At 38.9% G+C, this 22673-nt stretch overlaps 1 protein-coding gene across 1 annotated transcript in view; it reads left to right on the top strand.

The window, feature by feature from the left end:
* The window catches only part of LOC106072479 (rhomboid-related protein 3-like), a 131110-nt gene that overhangs the window by 9450 nt on the left and 98987 nt on the right, over window positions 1-22673 (top strand). The window contains exon 2 of the mRNA XM_056021144.1: window positions 3901-4098. Coding sequence (XP_055877119.1) covers window positions 4066-4098 — 33 coding nt within the window. The 5' untranslated portion in view covers window positions 3901-4065. The remainder of the gene's footprint in view (window positions 1-3900; window positions 4099-22673) is intronic.

The raw sequence follows: 22673 nt of genomic DNA, 5'->3' as shown, positions 1-22673 counted from the left end.
ACAATAGTCCTCTAACTTATTTAGTCTAATAAGTAGATCTAAACAAAGGTCTTCTAACATATGTAGTCTAACAAGTAGATCTAAACAATGATCCTCTAACTTATGTAGTCTAATAAGTAGATCTAAACAATGGTCCACTAACTTATGTAGTCTAACAAGTAGATCTAAACAATGGTCCTCTAACTTATGTAGTCTAACATGTAGATCTGAACAATGGTCCTCTAACTTATGTAGTCTAACAAGTAGATCTAAACAATGGTCCTCTAACTTATGTAGTCTAACAAGTAGATCTAAACAATGGTCCTCTAACTTATGTAGTCTAACAAGTAGATCTAAACAATGGTCCTCTAACTGATGTAGTCTAACAAGTAGATCTAAACAATGGTCCTCTAACTTATGTAGTCTAACATGTAGATCTGAACAATGGTCCTCTAACTTATGTAGTCTAATAAGTAGATCTAAACAATGCCTCTAACTTATGTAGTCTAATAAGTAGATCTAAACAATGGTCCTCTAACTTATGTAGTCTAACAAGTAGATCTGAACAATGGTCCTCTAACTTATGTAGTCTAACAAGTAGATCTAAACAATGGTCCTCTAACTGATGTAGTCTAATAAGTAGATCTGAACAATGGTCCTCTAACTTATGTAGTCTAATAAGTAGATCTAAACAATGGTCCTCTAACTTATGTAGTCTAACAAGTAGATCTAAACAATGGTCCTCTAACTTATGTAGTCTAATAAGTAGATCTAAACAATGGTCCTCTAACTTATGTAGTCTAACATGTAGATCTAAACAATGGTCCTCTAACTTATGTAGTCTAACAAGTAGATCTAAACAATGGTCCTCTAACTTATGTAGTCTAATAAGTAGATCTAAACAATGGTCCTCTAACTTATGTAGTCTAATAAGTAGATCTGAACAATGGTCCTCTAACTTATGTAGTCTAACAAGTAGATCTAAACAATGGTCCTCTAACTTATGTAGTCTAACAAGTAGATCTGAACAATGGTCCTCTAACTTATGTAGTCTAACAAGTAGATCTGAACAATGGTCCTCTAACTTATGTAGTCTAATAAGTAGATCTAAACAATGGTCTTCTAACTTATGTAGTCTAACAAGTAGATCTGAACAATGGTCCTCTAACTTATGTAGTCTAATAAGTAGATCTGAACAATGGTCTTCTAACTTATGTAGTCTAACAAGTAGATCTGAACAATGGTCCTCTAACTTATGTAGTCTAATAAGTAGATCTGAACAATGGTCCTCTAACTTATGTAGTCTAACAAGTAGATCTGAACAATGGTCCTCTAACTTATGTAGTCTAATAAGTAGATCTAAACAATGGTCTTCTAACTTATGTAGTCTAACAAGTAGATCTGAACAATGGTCCTCTAACTTATGTAGTCTAATAAGTAGATCTAAACAATGGTCCTCTAACTTATGTAGTCTAACAAGTAGATCTGAACAATGGTCCTCTAACTTATGTAGTCTAATAAGTAGATCTAAACAATGGTCCTCTAACTTATGTAGTCTAACAAGTAGATCTGAACAATGGTCCTCTAACTTATGTAGTCTAATAAGTAGATCTAAACAATGGTCTTCTAACTTATGTAGTCTAACAAGTAGATCTGAACAATGGTCCTCTAACTTATGTAGTCTAATAAGTAGATCTAAACAATGCCTCTAACTTATGTAGTCTAACAAGTAGATCTAAACAATGGTCCTCTAACTTATGTAGTCTAACAAGTAGATCTGAACAATGGTCCTCTAACTTATGTAGTCTAACAAGTAGATCTGAACAATGGTCCTCTAACTTATGTAGTCTAACAAGTAGATCTGAACAATGGTCCTCTAACTGATGTAGTCTAATAAGTAGATCTGAACAATGGTCCTCTAACTTATGTAGTCTAACAAGTAGATCTAAACAATGGTCCTCTAACTTATGTAGTCTAACAAGTAGATCTAAACAATGGTCCTCTAACTTATGTAGTCTAACAAGTAGATCTAAACAATGGTCTTCTAACGTATGTAGTCTAACAAGTAGATCTAAACAATGGTCCTCTAACTTATGTAGTCTAACAAGTAGATCTAAACAATGGTCCTCTAACTTATGTAGTCTAATAAGTAGATCTAAACAATGGTCCTCTAACTGATGTAGTCTAACAAGTAGATCTAAACAATGGTCCTCTAACTGATGTAGTCTAACAAGTAGATCTGAACAATGGTCCTCTAACTTATGTAGTCTAATAAGTAGATCTGAACAATGGACTTCTAACTTATGTAGTCTGACAAGTAGATCTAAACAATGGTCCTCTAACTTATGTAGTCTAACAAGTAGATCTGAACAATGGTCCTCTAACTTATGTAGTGAAATGTAGTCTAACAAGTAGATCTAAACAATGGTCCTCTAACTGATGTAGTCTAATAAGTAGATCTAAACAATGGTCCTCTAACTTATGTAGTCTAATAAGTAGATCTAAACAATGGTCCTCTAACTTATGTAGTCTAATAAGTAGATCTAAACAATGGTCCTCTAACTGATGTAGTCTAACAAGTAGATCTAAACAATGGTCTTCTAACTTATGTAGTCTAATAAGTAGATCTGAACAATGGTCCTCTAACTTATGTAGTCTAATAAGTAAATCTGAACAATGGTCCTCTAACTTATGTAGTCTAATAAGTAAATCTGAACAATGGACCTCTAACTTATGTAGTCTAATAAGTAGATCTGAACATTGGTCCTCTAACTTATGTAGTCTAATAAGTAGATCTGAACATTTGCAAATAAACCTTGAGACTGAGAGCTGTTCTAATAGACACAAAGCCCCAGAGTTCTGCTATGTTTGAGATTGGAGCCATGTATCGCAATGTTTTCTATAAGAAATTATTTGTATGAGTCATGTGTGAGGCCCCCACCAATCGGAGGTCCGATGCAGCTGCCTAGTTTGCCTATGCCTAAAGCCGGCCCTGCTCAGTTCTATCCTCACACTGGAAGAGATTTAAAAAAACTCAGTCAGAGTAACCCAACGGAGGCCTTCTTCGCTACCCGTTATTCTAGTTCCACTTCTAGATGTTTCCATCGAGGTGTCACGTTGAGGCGAAGGGACCTAGAAATCCTGGCGCCTATGTTCAAGATAATTTTATCAAAATGAGCTTGATTTCATTTGTTTTTGGATGTATGTTTGTGGGCAAATGTGTGTGTGTGTGGGGGGGGGGGGAAGTTTACGCAAGCAGCTTTGCTTGCTAAAATATCGACCCTACCTGTTGAAGGACATCGGATACGCCCTTGTTGTGTTACTATCTTTAATTTTAACAGTTGCTGTCTTTTCCCCCTGGTGTGTCTAATTGTGTCATCTGACCTCTCAGATGTTGGAGATAACAAAAATTACATTTCTGATTTTTCTTTTCTATTTTTTTCCCCAACTGTTTTGTGTGTACAAATATTGCGAGTGATACAATCTTCAAACATTGCATTGACACAAGGTCTTCACATTAAGGTTTCCATGGCAACACAACAGGAACTCAAAAGAAACCATCCGCATCTTTTAATCATGTCTTTGCGTTTTCTCTTTAACCCGTTTAATGAACCGGAAATTCATTAACTTTTTCTTTCAAGCAGACGTCACTGATACCTGACGTCATTCTTATTGGAACAATGTTGCCTTTCCCTTCCACCGCGCTTTTCCTTGTTTAATACATGTACATGTTTTCCGCAAATGGAGTTGTTGTTCTTGCGTTATTTCTCTGTATTCCATTAATAGAATTCTAGATGAAAAACTTGAAATTAGATTTAAATCTATTTATAAGTTTATATCTATCTTTATATTTTGTATAACACTATCTTGTTATTTTTATCCCAGCTAACTACGTTTATTTGTTTGTTTGTGTGTTTACAGCCCGGACAGTGTAACGAGGTGGTCAGTATTGGTACACAACGTCCCAACATTCCACGTCGTAAATCATGGCGGACTGGGGCTAGGCAACTTCCGGCAGCTTTTCTTCTTCAGCAGCAGCAGGCGGAAGCCGCCCAGAGAGAGGAAGCGCCGTTTGAGGATATCAACATGATCGTCCTTCAGTCCAGCCTTTGCGTAGATGTAAGTTCTAGTTCTGTGCTGCTGTTTGTTGTCCTCATCAAGTAGCAGTGAACAATACATTCTGCTTTCTTTTTAATGACTAAATGAGATAGTAATGATTGGAGTGTATTGATTGACACCACGGTTTGGTCCTTGCACAACGATTTTGCCTATTAGTTTTAGCTGGTAGTTTGTTTTGTTTATTTTGTTTTTTTGTTATATATTTGTACAAAGCGTAAATCAACTCCCTCTGTCTGTCTGTCTGGTAAAAAGTTTGAACTCCCACTTCCCATTCTCTGATCAAATTGAAGCTTTGCACGTTTATAAATTTTAACTGACAAGACATGAATCAATAGAAAAATTAACCAATTAGTAAATCAATTATTGGTAATTAAATACTTTGTTTGAGATTGAAATAATGAGAATAAATGCTATTTAATGAGAGATGTGGATGTATATGTGGATTTAATCCCACTATTATGTTTCGTCCCTTTTTTTCTCCCACTTCATAGTTTCGTATAGATGAAATTTTGAGTAATTATTCATAGTCGATGACAATATACGAATCATTCCAAAAATTAACCAATTAGTTAATTAATTAATTTTGTTTTATACAGCAGAAAGGGAGGGTATTTTTACATTTATTTTAAGATAGATGGCAGTAATAAGCGGGATTCTTTACCTTAGATAAGCATTTTTTTTTTTAAAGTATTGAACTGTTTTCTTTTACTTATTGCAAGTTAAACTTTCTATTCAGTATCATTGAAGCTTGTCTTTGGTTTTGACTTATTATTATAAATACAAAGTTCTAAATGTTCATAAACAATTGCCATCCTGTTTTACACCTCTACCTATACATACACGTGTGTTTCATTGTCTCCTGTTACCACTACTGTGGTACTTCTCTGTCACAATGTTCTTACAGTTTGAAAAGGACAATTAGACATACGACTGGATTTGACTAGATGAATTAATTTTCTGACGTTTACATTTCACTATGTGCCGAGAGAAAATACCATCTCTTGAATGCCGGGTTTAAGTCCTAGTAAATGTGAATCTGTGTTTTGTTAATGTATAGTCTCCTCTCTTCTTGATGTAATCTGTACTGTACATTCAGTTGACTGTCATAGATCGAACTTCATTGTTTATATCAAGAAGTCTATAATGAAACATTACAAAAAAAGAGAAGGATAATATATAGACCGCGATGTATGTTTAGACTTCCTATTACGTATTTTAAGTTTAAAAACGACTTAGTACAAGCAACTCTATGACAGAATTGATGAGTGCTCATATCACACTGCTAAGCAACTATATGACTTGCTAAACTGTAGCAATAGAATCATACGTTTATGAGCTGCTCTAAAAAAAGGTGGGAAAAGTTATTTCGACATCTATTTCTATCATTGTCTAACGTACTCTTTCTTCTAGCACGTATAATGTGATTCTCGCAGCTCGAGTCCCTGGTGAGTTGTGCCCAAGTTTCCTGTTCGCTATTAAAACATAGTTAACGTGTGTGTGTGTGTGTCACAGCTAGCGCGTATGTGTCACACTTTTCTTCTAATGACAGAGTCTTTGATCTGTGTTCTCATAACAATAAGCTCAGCAAGTTATGTTTATAATGAGTGGAGCATTGAGAACCATCGCTTTTATTGCAATATAATGAGAAGTTTACGAATTTCTAATGGGATTTGCTTATTTAAATTATACTTATATTCACTTTTGTTAGAATCATCTAAAAAAATGTATTAATATTTCTATTGTGCTCTGTCAAAATGTAATAAATAAATAAATAAATAAATAAATACGATTTGTGGAATATGGAATAAATATATTGCTAAAACCCCAAGGACTTGAATAGACACACAGAAAGACTGAGCCGCACACACACACACACACGTGTGTTTAACTTGTTTGAATAAGCAGAACTTCATATTTAAGCAGTATATTTAAAAATTTCTACCCACTACAGTGCTTGCTGGACGTAAAAAAAGATATTAACATCTAATGTCATCTATTGAAATAACTTCAAGACTTCTGTCAGACTTTATTGTCTCTGACGAGTTTGAACAATCATTGTTAGTTTAATTATAAGTTTAATATGTCAACTAACCACTTTTTTTTTCTTACTAGAAATGTTTGTCCAAGCAGGAGATTTAATCTGCCAGAGTGTTTTTGTGTGTATGTGTGTGCGCGCGTCTGTGCGTTGGTATTTTTGCGTGTGAATATATTGTGATCTATATCGTTATTGCTATAGTAGTAATGCTGTGGTGCTGTGGTGGACAATTATAATCAAACTAAATTTCGATTTCTTTGGACCAATACAATTATATTATATATATTATATAATTATCCTATCTTAATATTTGTCCATATAGATGAAACCTTTATTCTGCAAGTAAAATAAGTCGCATTAAAACCAACGTTTATTCTGTCATAAATATTGGTCCCAATCCATTCAACATTGGCTCTGTGCATGTGTGAATGTGATGTCTGTTATTGATCGCATCTCTCTATGTCGGTCACTCAGTGTCCATTGTCTCTAGCCACTTTGTACTCACGCAGTTCAATTATTTACACTTTCTGGCCCTCACTGCAAGCCTCCTAAGGAACTTACTATGGGAAGGGGGGATGGAGAGAGAGAGAGACGAATGAACTGAGCTTTGAAGGGCTCCCACGTGGTTTACCACCATACGTTTCTGACGTCACTTCCGAGATTGTACGCTCAAGATCACAAGCAGGAAATCTGAGGTCGAAACTCTGGTACGGGTTAGTGAACTGGTTGTTAGTTAGATCAAGAAAGAAAACGAAAGACGTTTTAATACAAATTCCTAACTTTGTAGATTAAGTCACTTACGAGAACATCATCATCATGATTAGCACCTTCATAATAATCATTATCATCATTATCTCATCATCATCATTAGAATCATCATCTCATCCTGATCATCATCGTCGTTAGCATCTTGATGTAGTAGTTTTTCATAATATCGCGCGCGTTAACTGCGGGATAATCGAATAGCCATGGAACTCAACTAAAGAAATTTTAATTTTTTATTTTAAGGAAATGTTTTTCGGAAAAGCTGTTGAGACTGATATTCAACCCAATTAGATCAATCAATATTGAAACCTGCCTTTTTACCTGCCTGGGTGGACTACTTCGAAGGCGGATTTTGAGTTTTGAAACACAAACTGTCTTTGTAAACTTGTTTTAAATGGTATAACTCAAATAATAATACTTTGTACTTAAATGTTTGTATGTAGTCATCCTCATATAGGTCGGTCTATAGATAAACAGTTTGGAACTTCAATAGTTTCCACCACACTCGGTATATATTCCACTCTTTTACAAAATCAAAAAGAACTATTGATACAATTGTTTAAAATAAATTTGGGGAGCCATCTTTTTAAGTCATCTTTTTGATAAAAACAAATCAAATGTGACCTTAAATTGTTAGTATCCTGATATTTCTGGGTTGAGGATATATATTTATAGTAAGTTGAAATTGGTTATTTTGTCTTGAGCCTTGAATCTCTTCTCTTCGGTGGCACAGAACAGTAACTAGATGATGAAATAACTTATAAAGACTTACATTGATTTCATTCTAGTTGTTAAAGAGTTGGGCCAAACGTCTGTAAGTCAAATCTCCTTGATTGGGAAAGCGCTTTTCTTACGCCAACACCACTATGTTAAGTAATTAATTATTACAAAGCTTTCTCATTCTGCTTGTCTGTCTGGTAAAAAGTTTGTACACGTTATTTCTCCCACACCCAATCCAGGATCAAGCTGAAATTTTTGCACAATTATTTCCTTTACATAACAACACAAAAATCAATAGAAAAAATAACCAATTTGTTAATTAACTATTAGTAATAAATTATTTTGTTTGGTATCTCGAACAACTGAAATTGTAATTGAGTGAAGTGGTAGTATAAGCTGAATTAGTTCCCTTTATATGTCGTCGTCTGAATCTTAATAAACGCAAATCTGAAATATAGGACTTGACTATAGAAACAATAGATACAATCTTCCATGTTCGAAAGCTATTCACTGGCAGAGTGGTTATAGTGTTGGCTTGAGAAGCCTGAGAAGGCTTGAGCCTTGAGTTTAAATTCAGGTCTTCCCCCCTTCCTTTTTTTTAAAAAAATAAATGGTTTATTATTAGTCAAGAACTCTAGATCTATTACAAATTTAATTATATGACTGACCAAAACTAATTGATACGAGTACTCTAAATATAAGCCCTGTTATTCAAAAAAGTATTTTTTAAAATGTTTTTCTTGCTTACTTATAGAGTGGCTATGTCTCTTCGTGTGAGTCAATGTGCGTGCCTCTAGTTCATTGTAAGGTGCCATTCAGTACAGGTTGTCACACTGACTTCACTTTGAGTACCGCCAACTTGTCACTACTAATGATTTTAGTCTTACGGGTAACAAGACATGGCCGGCAACTCTTTGTTTGTGGCCTCTATTGTTAGTGGATGATGTCCCTTACTGATGAAACTCGATTAGACGCAAGCTCCAAGAGACACTGGGAGCCATGCTGGAACAAATCCATAGACACTGTTCCTTGTCGTAGACACTGTTCCTTGTCATAGAATTGATTTTTTGGTTTTTAAATTCTGACATCTCTCCCGCTGTGTATACATTCTCAAGTGAACTTACTATCCTGTGACAGCAGTCAGAAAATGTTATACTAAGCAATACTAAGCATACGATTAAAAAAAATATTGTTAATCTTGGGGGTTGCTGGGTGAGCTTTATATCCTCAGTTAGATTGACCGCACGGTTTGCACGGAACTTTTAGGGAGGAGTAGCGTAAAAGCAAGTTTGACATTATCATCGCCCTCCTCCTCATCGTCTGCCCCTTTCATTGAAGGCGTGCTGCCACAGTTCGCCTATCAAAATTCTTCCACTTTTCCCGGTCAGCAGCTGTTCTTAGCAGGATATCAAGGGAGAGGTTGGTCCATTCTTGTACGTTGTCCAGCCAATATATCTTGTATTAAATTGCTTACAGAGGCCGGACACTCGTTTTGTTGCAAGTATAGCATAAGTATAATTAATTACACACAGGAGACACTTTAATGAATGTATACATATTAGATAAGTCTCACGAATTCCTCCAATTAAATAAGAAAATACAACTTTGGCATAGAATAAGTAAGCAATTTTCAAGATAGAAATCGCAGTGGTCAAATATACCAAAAATATTTTTAAATTTTCATCTACGACCCAATATGCTCTATAAAGAAGTCATTTCAATGTCTAAAGTACACAATGATAGTTCCTTCCGATTTGAACACTTACGAATTTAAAAAGTCCAAAATGATTATTTCGTTCCATTTTGTTTTAAAATGATTATTTCAACACAGATCTAGATTTAGATCTTAAATCTATTAATTCTCTTCTTGTCCATTGGCCTCCTTCAGTCGTGAAACGACTATGGTTCATCTCGAACAAGCGATATGAAAGCCTGGGCATTGTCTATGGTCGGAACGATGTCGCCCACACTATTCTCTTCTAGATTTTCAAGACTGATGTGGGGAATTAGACCCATGAGATGATCAAATAGGATTATCCAAAGAACACATGACATTGGTATGAAAGTGTATGTGTGTCTAGAAAATGACTTCATTTTGAAATTTAAAGACTCTAGTTAATGATAATGTACAGCACAATTTTAAAATGACTAGATTTAGATCCACAAATAGGCCTCTTTTTTAAAAATAACAAAAAAAAATCCTTTAAAATTTTCACAGTGAATATAAAAATATTAAAAGTGTGAGTTTTTTTAGGAGGCGGATGTATTATACAGTTTTTGGAGATGGGTTCTTCTAAATAAGCTGCCTTTCTAGATCTATGACTGACAAAATAGTAACTATACAAAGAGTGGTCTAAAGAGTGGATTAAGTTGCAAACAGTGATGTTACTTCATTCAAGCTGTTCTGTGGGAAGATCAAAGCTTCAAGATATTATTGAACAATACCTCTCTAGCTTACGGTTGAAAATATCTGCGTAGTGTGGGTGCCTCATTATAAGCCAGGAGGCAACGAGTGATTGAAAGAAGTCTATGCTTCGTTTGAAACTTTCCGTTACTAGCTTTTCATTTGATAGATGCAAACAAAAAGTAGGGGGGTGGCCCAAACGTTTGTGGTTGAGAATGAGGGCTTTGTATTGGACGATGCCAAAAAATTATGCGATGTTATTGTAATACTGGCTGTTCTACTGAAAATACAAGGTATCTTGTTGTTGACGCTTCCATAAAATAAATTACGAGACGAATTTACCCTAACACGAATTTAAACAAGAAACAAGAAAGATACAGAGTGAGTAAAAAAATAATTATTAAATATTAGCTACCCAGGGATAAAACGGGCTAGTTTTACTAGTATACACCCAAACAAAAGATTTCCTCTTCACTATCCACCGTGTGTACGATAAGACATATAGAGAGTGTCAGATTTGTAAATACTTTATTATATAGTCATTTTTCAGAGTGTGGAGGAGTAATTCTCCACATGTGACCAAGTATAAATCTCCACGTGTGACTCTGTTAGAGGATCAAGTAGAGACTGTCCTATTTGTCGAAGTGACCTCCTTGTTATAGAGGGAGACTACTCACATCCTGACGTTCAGGGGTGGATAATTGGATTGTCTCCGTGACTCTGAAAGCGCAGCTAGGACTCAACACTATTTCTGGTACAAGGCCACGGAGAATGCGGCCATGATATCGACTATTGTTTCAGTAATCCTGTGCAAGACACTATTGCATTACACATCTAATAAGATATAATAAAACGAAAAAACACTCTAATAAAACATACTACTAAAACAACGCCCACAGATTAATGAGTCGCAATGTGGCTTACATTAAAGACTGGGAACATGCAAAGTAGTCATGTAGTGAATGGTACATTTTGTTGAGGAAAAAAAAAGGAGGGGGGTCTGCATCGATGTAATTAGGTTGCTGGCAGGCTGGATACTTACAATTATAAGTCTAAAAGAACCCATTCTTCCAAATTAAAGACTGAATGAGTTTGTTGTCACATTAGCTGCAGACAACGATCTGTAACCAAAAAGAATCCTGAATCTGTTTGAACTAATTGTCACAATTACATGTAACATGTAGCCCAACAATGGCTCGATGGGGAAAAAATGACGCGATTTGCTTTTTAAAGAGGTAACATGTGTACGGGGCATGTACCTTGGTGGTCAAATTAGGGATAGTTTGAAACCTCTAGGATATAACTTTTCAAATAAAAATTACGGCTCCAGTAGAAGAGTTTTTTTTTCTTTTACTTCCAATGAAAATTCATCAAGATTTTTTATTGAGTTAAGGCTCTAGAGAAATGAAGGCTGTCCAGGTCTCTACAAGTGTAGAACCACTGAGTTAAGGCTCTAGAGAAATGAAGGCTGTCCAGGTCTCTACAAGTGTAGAACCACTGAGTTAAGGCTCTAGAGAAATGAAGACTGTCCAGGTCTCTACAAGTGTAGAACCACTGAGTTAAGGGTCTAGAGAAATGAAGACTGTCCAGGTCTCTACAAGTGTAGAACCACTGAGTTAAGGCTCTAGAGAAATGAAGGCTGGCCAGGTTTCTACAAGTGTAGAACCACTGAGTTAAGGCTCTAGAGAAATGAAGGCTGTCCAGGTCTCTACAAGTGTAGAACCACTGAGTTAAGGCTCTAGAGAAATGAAGGCTTTCCAGGTCTCTACAAGTGTAGAACCACTGAGTTAAGGCTCTAGAGAAATGAAGGCTGTCCAGGTCTCTACAAGTGTAGAACCACTGAGTTAAGGCTCTAGAGAAATGAAGGCTTTCCAGGTCTCTACAAGTGTAGAACCACTGAGTTAAGGCTCTAGAGAAATGAAGACTGTCCAGATCTCTACAAGTGTAGAACCACTGAGTTAAGGCTCTAGAGAAATGAAAGCTGGCCAGGTTTCTACAAGTGTAGAACCACTGAGTTAAGGCTCTAGAGAAATGAAGGCTGTCCAGATCTCTACAAGTGTAGAACCACTGAGTTAATGCTCTAGAGAAATGAAGGCTGTCCAGGTCTCTACAAGTGTAGAACCACTGAGTTAAGGCTCTAGAGAAATGAAGGCTGTCCAGGTCTCTACAAGTGTAGAACCACTGAGTTAAGGCTCTAGAGAAATGAAGACTGTCCAGGTCTCTACAAGTGTAGAACCACTGAGTTAAGGCTCTAGAGAAATGAAGGCTGTCCAGGTCTCTACAAGTGTAGAACCACTGAGTTAAGGCTCTAGAGAAATGAAGGCTTTCCAGGTCTCTACAAGTGTAGAACCACTGAGTTAAGGCTCTAGAGAAATGAAGACTGTCCAGATCTCTACAAGTGTAGAACCACTGAGTTAAGGCTCTAGAGAAATGAAAGCTGGCCAGGTTTCTACAAGTGTAGAACCACTGAGTTAAGGCTCTAGAGAAATGAAGGCTGTCCAGATCTCTACAAGTGTAGAACCACTGAGTTAATGCTCTAGAGAAATGAAGGCTGTCCAGGTCTCTACAAGTGTAGAACCACTGAGTTAAGGCTTTGGAGAAATGAAGGCTGTCCAGGTCTCTACAAGTGTAGAACCACTGAGTTAAGGCTCTAGAGAAATGAAGACTGTCCAGGTCTCTACAAGTGTAGAACCACTGAGTTAAGGCTCTAGAGAAATGAAGACTGTCCAGGTCTCTACAAGTGTAGAACCACTGAGTTAAGGCTCTAGAGAAATGAAGGCTGTCCAGATCTCTACAAGTGTAGAACCACTGAGTTAATGCTCTAGAGAAATGAAGGCTGTCCAGGTCTCTACAAGTGTAGAACCACTGAGTTAAGGCTTTGGAGAAATGAAGGCTGTCCAGGTCTCTACAAGTGTAGAACCACTGAGTTAAGGCTCTAGAGAAATGAAGACTGTCCAGGTCTCTACAAGTGTAGAACCACTGAGTTAAGGCTCTAGAGAAATGAAGGCTGTCCAGGTCTCTACAAGTGTAGAACCACTGAGTTAAGGCTCTAGAGAAATGAAGGCTTTCCAGGTCTCTACAAGTGTAGAACCACTGAGTTAAGGCTCTAGAGAAATGAAGACTGTCCAGATCTCTACAAGTGTAGAACCACTGAGTTAAGGCTCTAGAGAAATGAAAGCTGGCCAGGTTTCTACAAGTGTAGAACCACTGAGTTAAGGCTCTAGAGAAATGAAGGCTGTCCAGATCTCTACAAGTGTAGAACCACTGAGTTAATGCTCTAGAGAAATGAAGGCTGTCCAGGTCTCTACAAGTGTAGAACCACTGAGTTAAGGCTTTGGAGAAATGAAGGCTGTCCAGGTCTCTACAAGTGTAGAACCACTGAGTTAAGGCTCTAGAGAAATGAAGACTGTCCAGGTCTCTACAAGTGTAGAACCACTGAGTTAAGGCTCTAGAGAAATGAAGACTGTCCAGGTCTCTACAAGTGTAGAACCACTGAGTTAAGGCTTTGGAGAAATGAAGACTGTCCAGGTCTCTACAAGTGTAGAACCACTGAGTTAAGGCTTTGGAGAAATGAAGACTGTCCAGGTCTCTACAAGTGTAGAACCACTGAGTTAAGGCTCTAGAGAAATGAAGACTGTCCAGGTCTCTACAAGTGTAGAACCACTGAGTTAAGGCTCTAGAGAAATGAAGGCTGTCCAGGTCTCTACAAGTGTAGAACCACTGAGTTAAGGCTCTAGAGAAATGAAGGCTTTCCAGGTCTCTACAAGTGTAGAACCACTGAGTTAAGGCTCTAGAGAAATGAAGGCTGTCCAGGTCTCTACAAGTGTAGAACCACTGAGTTAAGGCTCTAGAGAAATGAAGGCTTTCCAGGTCTCTACAAGTGTAGAACCACTGAGTTAAGGCTCTAGAGAAATGAAGGCTGTCCAGGTCTCTACAAGTGTAGAACCACTGAGTTAAGGCTCTAGAGAAATGAAGGCTTTCCAGGTCTCTACAAGTGTAGAACCACTGAGTTAAGGCTCTAGAGAAATGAAGACTGTCCAGATCTCTACAAGTGTAGAACCACTGAGTTAAGGCTCTAGAGAAATGAAAGCTGGCCAGGTTTCTACAAGTGTAGAACCACTGAGTTAAGGCTCTAGAGAAATGAAGGCTGTCCAGATCTCTACAAGTGTAGAACCACTGAGTTAATGCTCTAGAGAAATGAAGGCTGTCCAGGTCTCTACAAGTGTAGAACCACTGAGTTAAGGCTTTGGAGAAATGAAGGCTGTCCAGGTCTCTACAAGTGTAGAACCACTGAGTTAAGGCTCTAGAGAAATGAAGACTGTCCAGGTCTCTACAAGTGTAGAACCACTGAGTTAAGGCTCTAGAGAAATGAAGGCTGTCCAGGTCTCTACAAGTGTAGAACCACTGAGTTAAGGCTCTAGAGAAATGAAGGCTTTCCAGGTCTCTACAAGTGTAGAACCACTGAGTTAAGGCTCTAGAGAAATGAAGACTGTCCAGATCTCTACAAGTGTAGAACCACTGAGTTAAGGCTCTAGAGAAATGAAAGCTGGCCAGGTTTCTACAAGTGTAGAACCACTGAGTTAAGGCTCTAGAGAAATGAAGGCTGTCCAGATCTCTACAAGTGTAGAACCACTGAGTTAATGCTCTAGAGAAATGAAGGCTGTCCAGGTCTCTACAAGTGTAGAACCACTGAGTTAAGGCTTTGGAGAAATGAAGGCTGTCCAGGTCTCTACAAGTGTAGAACCACTGAGTTAAGGCTCTAGAGAAATGAAGACTGTCCAGGTCTCTACAAGTGTAGAACCACTGAGTTAAGGCTCTAGAGAAATGAAGACTGTCCAGGTCTCTACAAGTGTAGAACCACTGAGTTAAGGCTCTAGAGAAATGAAGGCTGTCCAGATCTCTACAAGTGTAGAACCACTGAGTTAATGCTCTAGAGAAATGAAGGCTGTCCAGGTCTCTACAAGTGTAGAACCACTGAGTTAAGGCTTTGGAGAAATGAAGGCTGTCCAGGTCTCTACAAGTGTAGAACCACTGAGTTAAGGCTCTAGAGAAATGAAGACTGTCCAGGTCTCTACAAGTGTAGAACCACTGAGTTAAGGCTCTAGAGAAATGAAGGCTGTCCAGGTCTCTACAAGTGTAGAACCACTGAGTTAAGGCTCTAGAGAAATGAAGGCTTTCCAGGTCTCTACAAGTGTAGAACCACTGAGTTAAGGCTCTAGAGAAATGAAGACTGTCCAGATCTCTACAAGTGTAGAACCACTGAGTTAAGGCTCTAGAGAAATGAAAGCTGGCCAGGTTTCTACAAGTGTAGAACCACTGAGTTAAGGCTCTAGAGAAATGAAGGCTGTCCAGATCTCTACAAGTGTAGAACCACTGAGTTAATGCTCTAGAGAAATGAAGGCTGTCCAGGTCTCTACAAGTGTAGAACCACTGAGTTAAGGCTCTAGAGAAATGAAGACTGTCCAGGTCTCTACAAGTGTAGAACCACTGAGTTAAGGCTCTAGAGAAATGAAGGCTGTCCAGGTCTCTACAAGTGTAGAACCACTGAGTTAAGGCTCTAGAGAAATGAAGGCTTTCCAGGTCTCTACAAGTGTAGAACCACTGAGTTAAGGCTCTAGAGAAATGAAGACTGTCCAGATCTCTACAAGTGTAGAACCACTGAGTTAAGGCTCTAGAGAAATGAAAGCTGGCCAGGTTTCTACAAGTGTAGAACCACTGAGTTAAGGCTCTAGAGAAATGAAGGCTGTCCAGATCTCTACAAGTGTAGAACCACTGAGTTAATGCTCTAGAGAAATGAAGGCTGTCCAGGTCTCTACAAGTGTAGAACCACTGAGTTAAGGCTTTGGAGAAATGAAGGCTGTCCAGGTCTCTACAAGTGTAGAACCACTGAGTTAAGGCTCTAGAGAAATGAAGACTGTCCAGGTCTCTACAAGTGTAGAACCACTGAGTTAAGGCTCTAGAGAAATGAAGACTGTCCAGGTCTCTACAAGTGTAGAACCACTGAGTTAAGGCTTTGGAGAAATGAAGACTGTCCAGGTCTCTACAAGTGTAGAACCACTGAGTTAAGGCTTTGGAGAAATGAAGACTGTCCAGGTCTCTACAAGTGTAGAACCACTGAGTTAAGGCTCTAGAGAAATGAAGACTGTCCAGGTCTCTACAAGTGTAGAACCACTGAGTTAAGGCTCTAGAGAAATGAAGGCTGTCCAGGTCTCTACAAGTGTAGAACCACTGAGTTAAGGCTCTAGAGAAATGAAGGCTTTCCAGGTCTCTACAAGTGTAGAACCACTGAGTTAAGGCTCTAGAGAAATGAAGGCTGTCCAGGTCTCTACAAGTGTAGAACCACTGAGTTAAGGCTCTAGAGAAATGAAGGCTTTCCAGGTCTCTACAAGTGTAGAACCACTGAGTTAAGGCTCTAGAGAAATGAAGGCTGTCCAGGTCTCTACAAGTGTAGAACCACTGAGTTAAGGCTCTAGAGAAATGAAGGCTTTCCAGGTCTCTACAAGTGTAGAACCACTGAGTTAAGGCTCTAGAGAAATGAAGACTGTCCAGATCTCTACAAGTGTAGAACCACTGAGTTAAGGCTCTAGAGAAATGAAAGCTGGCCAGGTTTCTACAAGTGTAGAACCACTGAGTTAAGGCTCTAGAGAAATGAAGGCTGTCCAGATCTCTACAAGTGTAGAACCACTGAGTTAATGCTCTAGAGAAATGAAGGCTGTCCAGGTCTCTACAAGTGTAGAACCACTGAGTTAAGGCTTTGGAGAAATGAAGGCTGTCCAGGTCTCTACAAGTGTAGAACCACTGAGTTAAGGCTCTAGAGAAATGAAGACTGTCCAGGTCTCTACAAGTGTAGAACCACTGAGTTAAGGCTCTAGAGAAATGAAGGCTGTCCAGGTCTCTACAAGTGTAGAACCACTGAGTTAAGGCTCTAGAGAAATGAAGGCTTTCCAGGTCTCTACAAGTGTAGAACCACTGAGTTAAGGCTCTAGAGAAATGAAGACTGTCCAGATCTCTACAAGTGTAGAACCACTGAGTTAAGGCTCTAGAGAAATGAAAGCTGGCCAGGTTTCTACAAGTGTAGAACCACTGAGTTAAGGCTCTAGAGAAATGAAGGCTGTCCAGATCTCTACAAGTGTAGAACCACTGAGTTAATGCTCTAGAGAAATGAAGGCTGTCCAGGTCTCTACAAGTGTAGAACCACTGAGTTAAGGCTTTGGAGAAATGAAGGCTGTCCAGGTCTCTACAAGTGTAGAACCACTGAGTTAAGGCTCTAGAGAAATGAAGACTGTCCAGGTCTCTACAAGTGTAGAACCACTGAGTTAAGGCTCTAGAGAAATGAAGACTGTCCAGGTCTCTACAAGTGTAGAACCACTGAGTTAAGGCTCTAGAGAAATGAAGGCTGTCCAGATCTCTACAAGTGTAGAACCACTGAGTTAATGCTCTAGAGAAATGAAGGCTGTCCAGGTCTCTACAAGTGTAGAACCACTGAGTTAAGGCTTTGGAGAAATGAAGGCTGTCCAGGTCTCTACAAGTGTAGAACCACTGAGTTAAGGCTCTAGAGAAATGAAGACTGTCCAGGTCTCTACAAGTGTAGAACCACTGAGTTAAGGCTCTAGAGAAATGAAGGCTGTCCAGGTCTCTACAAGTGTAGAACCACTGAGTTAAGGCTTTGGAGAAATGAAGGCTGTCCAGGTCTCTACAAGTGTAGAACCACTGAGTTAAGGCTCTAGAGAAATGAAGACTGTCCAGGTCTCTACAAGTGTAGAACCACTGAGTTAAGGCTCTAGAGAAATGAAGGCTGTCCAGGTCTCTACAAGTGTAGAACCACTGAGTTAAGGCTCTAGAGAAATGAAGGCTTTCCAGGTCTCTACAAGTGTAGAACCACTGAGTTAAGGCTCTAGAGAAATGAAGACTGTCCAGATCTCTACAAGTGTAGAACCACTGAGTTAAGGCTCTAGAGAAATGAAAGCTGGCCAGGTTTCTACAAGTGTAGAACCACTGAGTTAAGGCTCTAGAGAAATGAAGGCTGTCCAGATCTCTACAAGTGTAGAACCACTGAGTTAATGCTCTAGAGAAATGAAGGCTGTCCAGGTCTCTACAAGTGTAGAACCACTGAGTTAAGGCTCTAGAGAAATGAAGACTGTCCAGGTCTCTACAAGTGTAGAACCACTGAGTTAAGGCTCTAGAGAAATGAAGGCTGTCCAGGTCTCTACAAGTGTAGAACCACTGAGTTAAGGCTCTAGAGAAATGAAGGCTTTCCAGGTCTCTACAAGTGTAGAACCACTGAGTTAAGGCTCTAGAGAAATGAAGACTGTCCAGATCTCTACAAGTGTAGAACCACTGAGTTAAGGCTCTAGAGAAATGAAAGCTGGCCAGGTTTCTACAAGTGTAGAACCACTGAGTTAAGGCTCTAGAGAAATGAAGGCTGTCCAGATCTCTACAAGTGTAGAACCACTGAGTTAATGCTCTAGAGAAATGAAGGCTGTCCAGGTCTCTACAAGTGTAGAACCACTGAGTTAAGGCTTTGGAGAAATGAAGGCTGTCCAGGTCTCTACAAGTGTAGAACCACTGAGTTAAGGCTCTAGAGAAATGAAGACTGTCCAGGTCTCTACAAGTGTAGAACCACTGAGTTAAGGCTCTAGAGAAATGAAGACTGTCCAGGTCTCTACAAGTGTAGAACCACTGAGTTAAGGCTTTGGAGAAATGAAGACTGTCCAGGTCTCTACAAGTGTAGAACCACTGAGTTAAGGCTTTGGAGAAATGAAGACTGTCCAGGTCTCTACAAGTGTAGAACCACTGAGTTAAGGCTCTAGAGAAATGAAGACTGTCCAGGTCTCTACAAGTGTAGAACCACTGAGTTAAGGCTCTAGAGAAATGAAGGCTGTCCAGGTCTCTACAAGTGTAGAACCACTGAGTTAAGGCTCTAGAGAAATGAAGGCTTTCCAGGTCTCTACAAGTGTAGAACCACTGAGTTAAGGCTCTAGAGAAATGAAGGCTGTCCAGGTCTCTACAAGTGTAGAACCACTGAGTTAAGGCTCTAGAGAAATGAAGGCTTTCCAGGTCTCTACAAGTGTAGAACCACTGAGTTAAGGCTCTAGAGAAATGAAGGCTGTCCAGGTCTCTACAAGTGTAGAACCACTGAGTTAAGGCTCTAGAGAAATGAAGGCTTTCCAGGTCTCTACAAGTGTAGAACCACTGAGTTAAGGCTCTAGAGAAATGAAGACTGTCCAGATCTCTACAAGTGTAGAACCACTGAGTTAAGGCTCTAGAGAAATGAAAGCTGGCCAGGTTTCTACAAGTGTAGAACCACTGAGTTAAGGCTCTAGAGAAATGAAGGCTGTCCAGATCTCTACAAGTGTAGAACCACTGAGTTAATGCTCTAGAGAAATGAAGGCTGTCCAGGTCTCTACAAGTGTAGAACCACTGAGTTAAGGCTTTGGAGAAATGAAGGCTGTCCAGGTCTCTACAAGTGTAGAACCACTGAGTTAAGGCTCTAGAGAAATGAAGACTGTCCAGGTCTCTACAAGTGTAGAACCACTGAGTTAAGGCTCTAGAGAAATGAAGGCTGTCCAGGTCTCTACAAGTGTAGAACCACTGAGTTAAGGCTCTAGAGAAATGAAGGCTTTCCAGGTCTCTACAAGTGTAGAACCACTGAGTTAAGGCTCTAGAGAAATGAAGACTGTCCAGATCTCTACAAGTGTAGAACCACTGAGTTAAGGCTCTAGAGAAATGAAAGCTGGCCAGGTTTCTACAAGTGTAGAACCACTGAGTTAAGGCTCTAGAGAAATGAAGGCTGTCCAGATCTCTACAAGTGTAGAACCACTGAGTTAATGCTCTAGAGAAATGAAGGCTGTCCAGGTCTCTACAAGTGTAGAACCACTGAGTTAAGGCTTTGGAGAAATGAAGGCTGTCCAGGTCTCTACAAGTGTAGAACCACTGAGTTAAGGCTCTAGAGAAATGAAGACTGTCCAGGTCTCTACAAGTGTAGAACCACTGAGTTAAGGCTCTAGAGAAATGAAGACTGTCCAGGTCTCTACAAGTGTAGAACCACTGAGTTAAGGCTCTAGAGAAATGAAGGCTGTCCAGATCTCTACAAGTGTAGAACCACTGAGTTAATGCTCTAGAGAAATGAAGGCTGTCCAGGTCTCTACAAGTGTAGAACCACTGAGTTAAGGCTTTGGAGAAATGAAGGCTGTCCAGGTCTCTACAAGTGTAGAACCACTGAGTTAAGGCTCTAGAGAAATGAAGACTGTCCAGGTCTCTACAAGTGTAGAACCACTGAGTTAAGGCTCTAGAGAAATGAAGGCTGTCCAGGTCTCTACAAGTGTAGAACCACTGAGTTAAGGCTCTAGAGAAATGAAGGCTTTCCAGGTCTCTACAAGTGTAGAACCACTGAGTTAAGGCTCTAGAGAAATGAAGACTGTCCAGATCTCTACAAGTGTAGAACCACTGAGTTAAGGCTCTAGAGAAATGAAAGCTGGCCAGGTTTCTACAAGTGTAGAACCACTGAGTTAAGGCTCTAGAGAAATGAAGGCTGTCCAGATCTCTACAAGTGTAGAACCACTGAGTTAATGCTCTAGAGAAATGAAGACTGTCCAGGTCTCTACAAGTGTAGAACCACTGAGTTAAGGCTTTGGAGAAATGAAGGCTGTCCAGGTCTCTACAAGTGTAGAACCACTGAGTTAAGGCTCTAGAGAAATGAAGACTGTCCAGGTCTCTACAAGTGTAGAACCACTGAGTTAAGGCTCTAGAGAAATGAAGACTGTCCAGGTCTCTACAAGTGTAGAACCACTGAGTTAAGGCTTTGGAGAAATGAAGACTGTCCAGGTCTCTACAAGTGTAGAACCACTGAGTTAAGGCTTTGGAGAAATGAAGACTGTCCAGGTCTCTACAAGTGTAGAACCACTGAGTTAATGCTCTAGAGAAATGAAGGCTGTCCAGGTCTCTACAAGTGTAGAACCACTGAGTTAAGGCTTTGGAGAAATGAAGGCTGTCCAGGTCTCTACAAGTGTAGAACCACTGAGTTAAGGCTCTAGAGAAATGAAGACTGTCCAGGTCTCTACAAGTGTAGAACCACTGAGTTAAGGCTCTAGAGAAATGAAGACTGTCCAGGTCTCTACAAGTGTAGAACCACTGAGTTAAGGCTTTGGAGAAATGAAGACTGTCCAGGTCTCTACAAGTGTAGAACCACTGAGTTAAGGCTTTGGAGAAATGAAGACTGTCCAGGTCTCTACAAGTGTAGAACCACTGAGTTAAGGCTCTAGAGAAATGAAGACTGTCCAGGTCTCTACAAGTGTAGAACCACTTAGTTAAGGCTCTTGAGAAATTAAGGCTGTCCAGGTCTCTAAAAGTGTAGAACCACTGAGTTAAGGCTTTGGAGAAACGAAAGCTGTCCAGGTCTCTACAAGTGTAAAACCACTGAGTTAAAAAATACAATTCTCTCTAGTGTGAAATGATGATTGTGGAGAGATATTGAGGCTTGTGTATCAATGGTCAAGGGAATTGGGTACAAATGAGGTGCAAACTTCTGGGGGATGAATTCTTGCAATGTTAACTGTTAACATCCCAGATGCTCTATCCCTGGAGGCCATGACTGACTTTATCAAAACGTCCTCGGCGCCCTTTGAAGGGCTAATGATGTAAAAAAAAAAATGGCAGCTATTTTTTTTCATTCACTCCTCTCCTAACCCTGTAGCTATGGTCAAATTCAATTTATACAATGAAGTAATGGTCAAGCTCTATTTATAACACTGAAGTAATGGTCAAACTCTATTTATAACACTGAAGTAATGGTCAAACTCTATTTATAACACTGAAGTAATGGTCAAACTCTATTTATAACACTGAAGTAATGGTCAAACTCTATTTATAACACTGAAGTAATGGTCAAACTCTATTTATAACACTGAAGTAATGGTCAAGCTCTATTTATAACATTGAAGTTATGATCAAATTCTATTAATAAAACTGAAGTAATGGCCAAACTATATGCCGCGATTTGAATTACGTATTTATGGAGATACTTTAAAAACCATTTATCCCACGCTAGTGACGTTCCCCAGATACATCAATGAATGTCTACAAAAGTGAAGATACTATTTAAAACTTCGTGACTTTGTCCTGGTCAGCAATGAATACACAAACATTAATCTCAGACCTTCACGAGACCTTCCAAAACACTTAGTGATATTTCTTCTTGACTTATATAGCCGTTTAAGCAAACGACGTAGAATAGAGTTATTCAAGCATTTATCAAACATAGTGTAAATATGTTCTCTTACATCACTAACATTATTGAACTACCTGATGGATGAAGTGAACTCCATAATTTACATTTTAATGAAGTTTTGTGTCTTCAGGATAATTTTTCTTCAACTATTTTGTTATAATTTTTTTCTTCCGATTTTATTTTTTTACTTTGGATTGTCAATTTTTTAAAAATCTAAACAAGAAGAAACCAAATGTATCGCCAGGTAATTAAACAAAATATATAATTTAGCTTTAAATTAAATTTTTTTTTCATTCAAATGAGTTTTCTCCATCGCAGGTTGTCTAGCTTGAGCTCCGGAGCTTGAGGACTGTTGTTATAATCCATATATTTATATATATGTGGGGTGTCGGAAACTAGTTATTATGCGGCATGGGGTATAACTG

This window comes from Biomphalaria glabrata, chromosome 2 (assembly GCF_947242115.1).
Source record: "Biomphalaria glabrata chromosome 2, xgBioGlab47.1, whole genome shotgun sequence".
Classification (NCBI taxonomy): domain Eukaryota; kingdom Metazoa; phylum Mollusca; class Gastropoda; family Planorbidae; genus Biomphalaria; species Biomphalaria glabrata.
The sequence above is the reverse complement of the archived record's forward strand: the minus strand, read 5'-3'. Positions and strand labels throughout refer to the sequence as shown.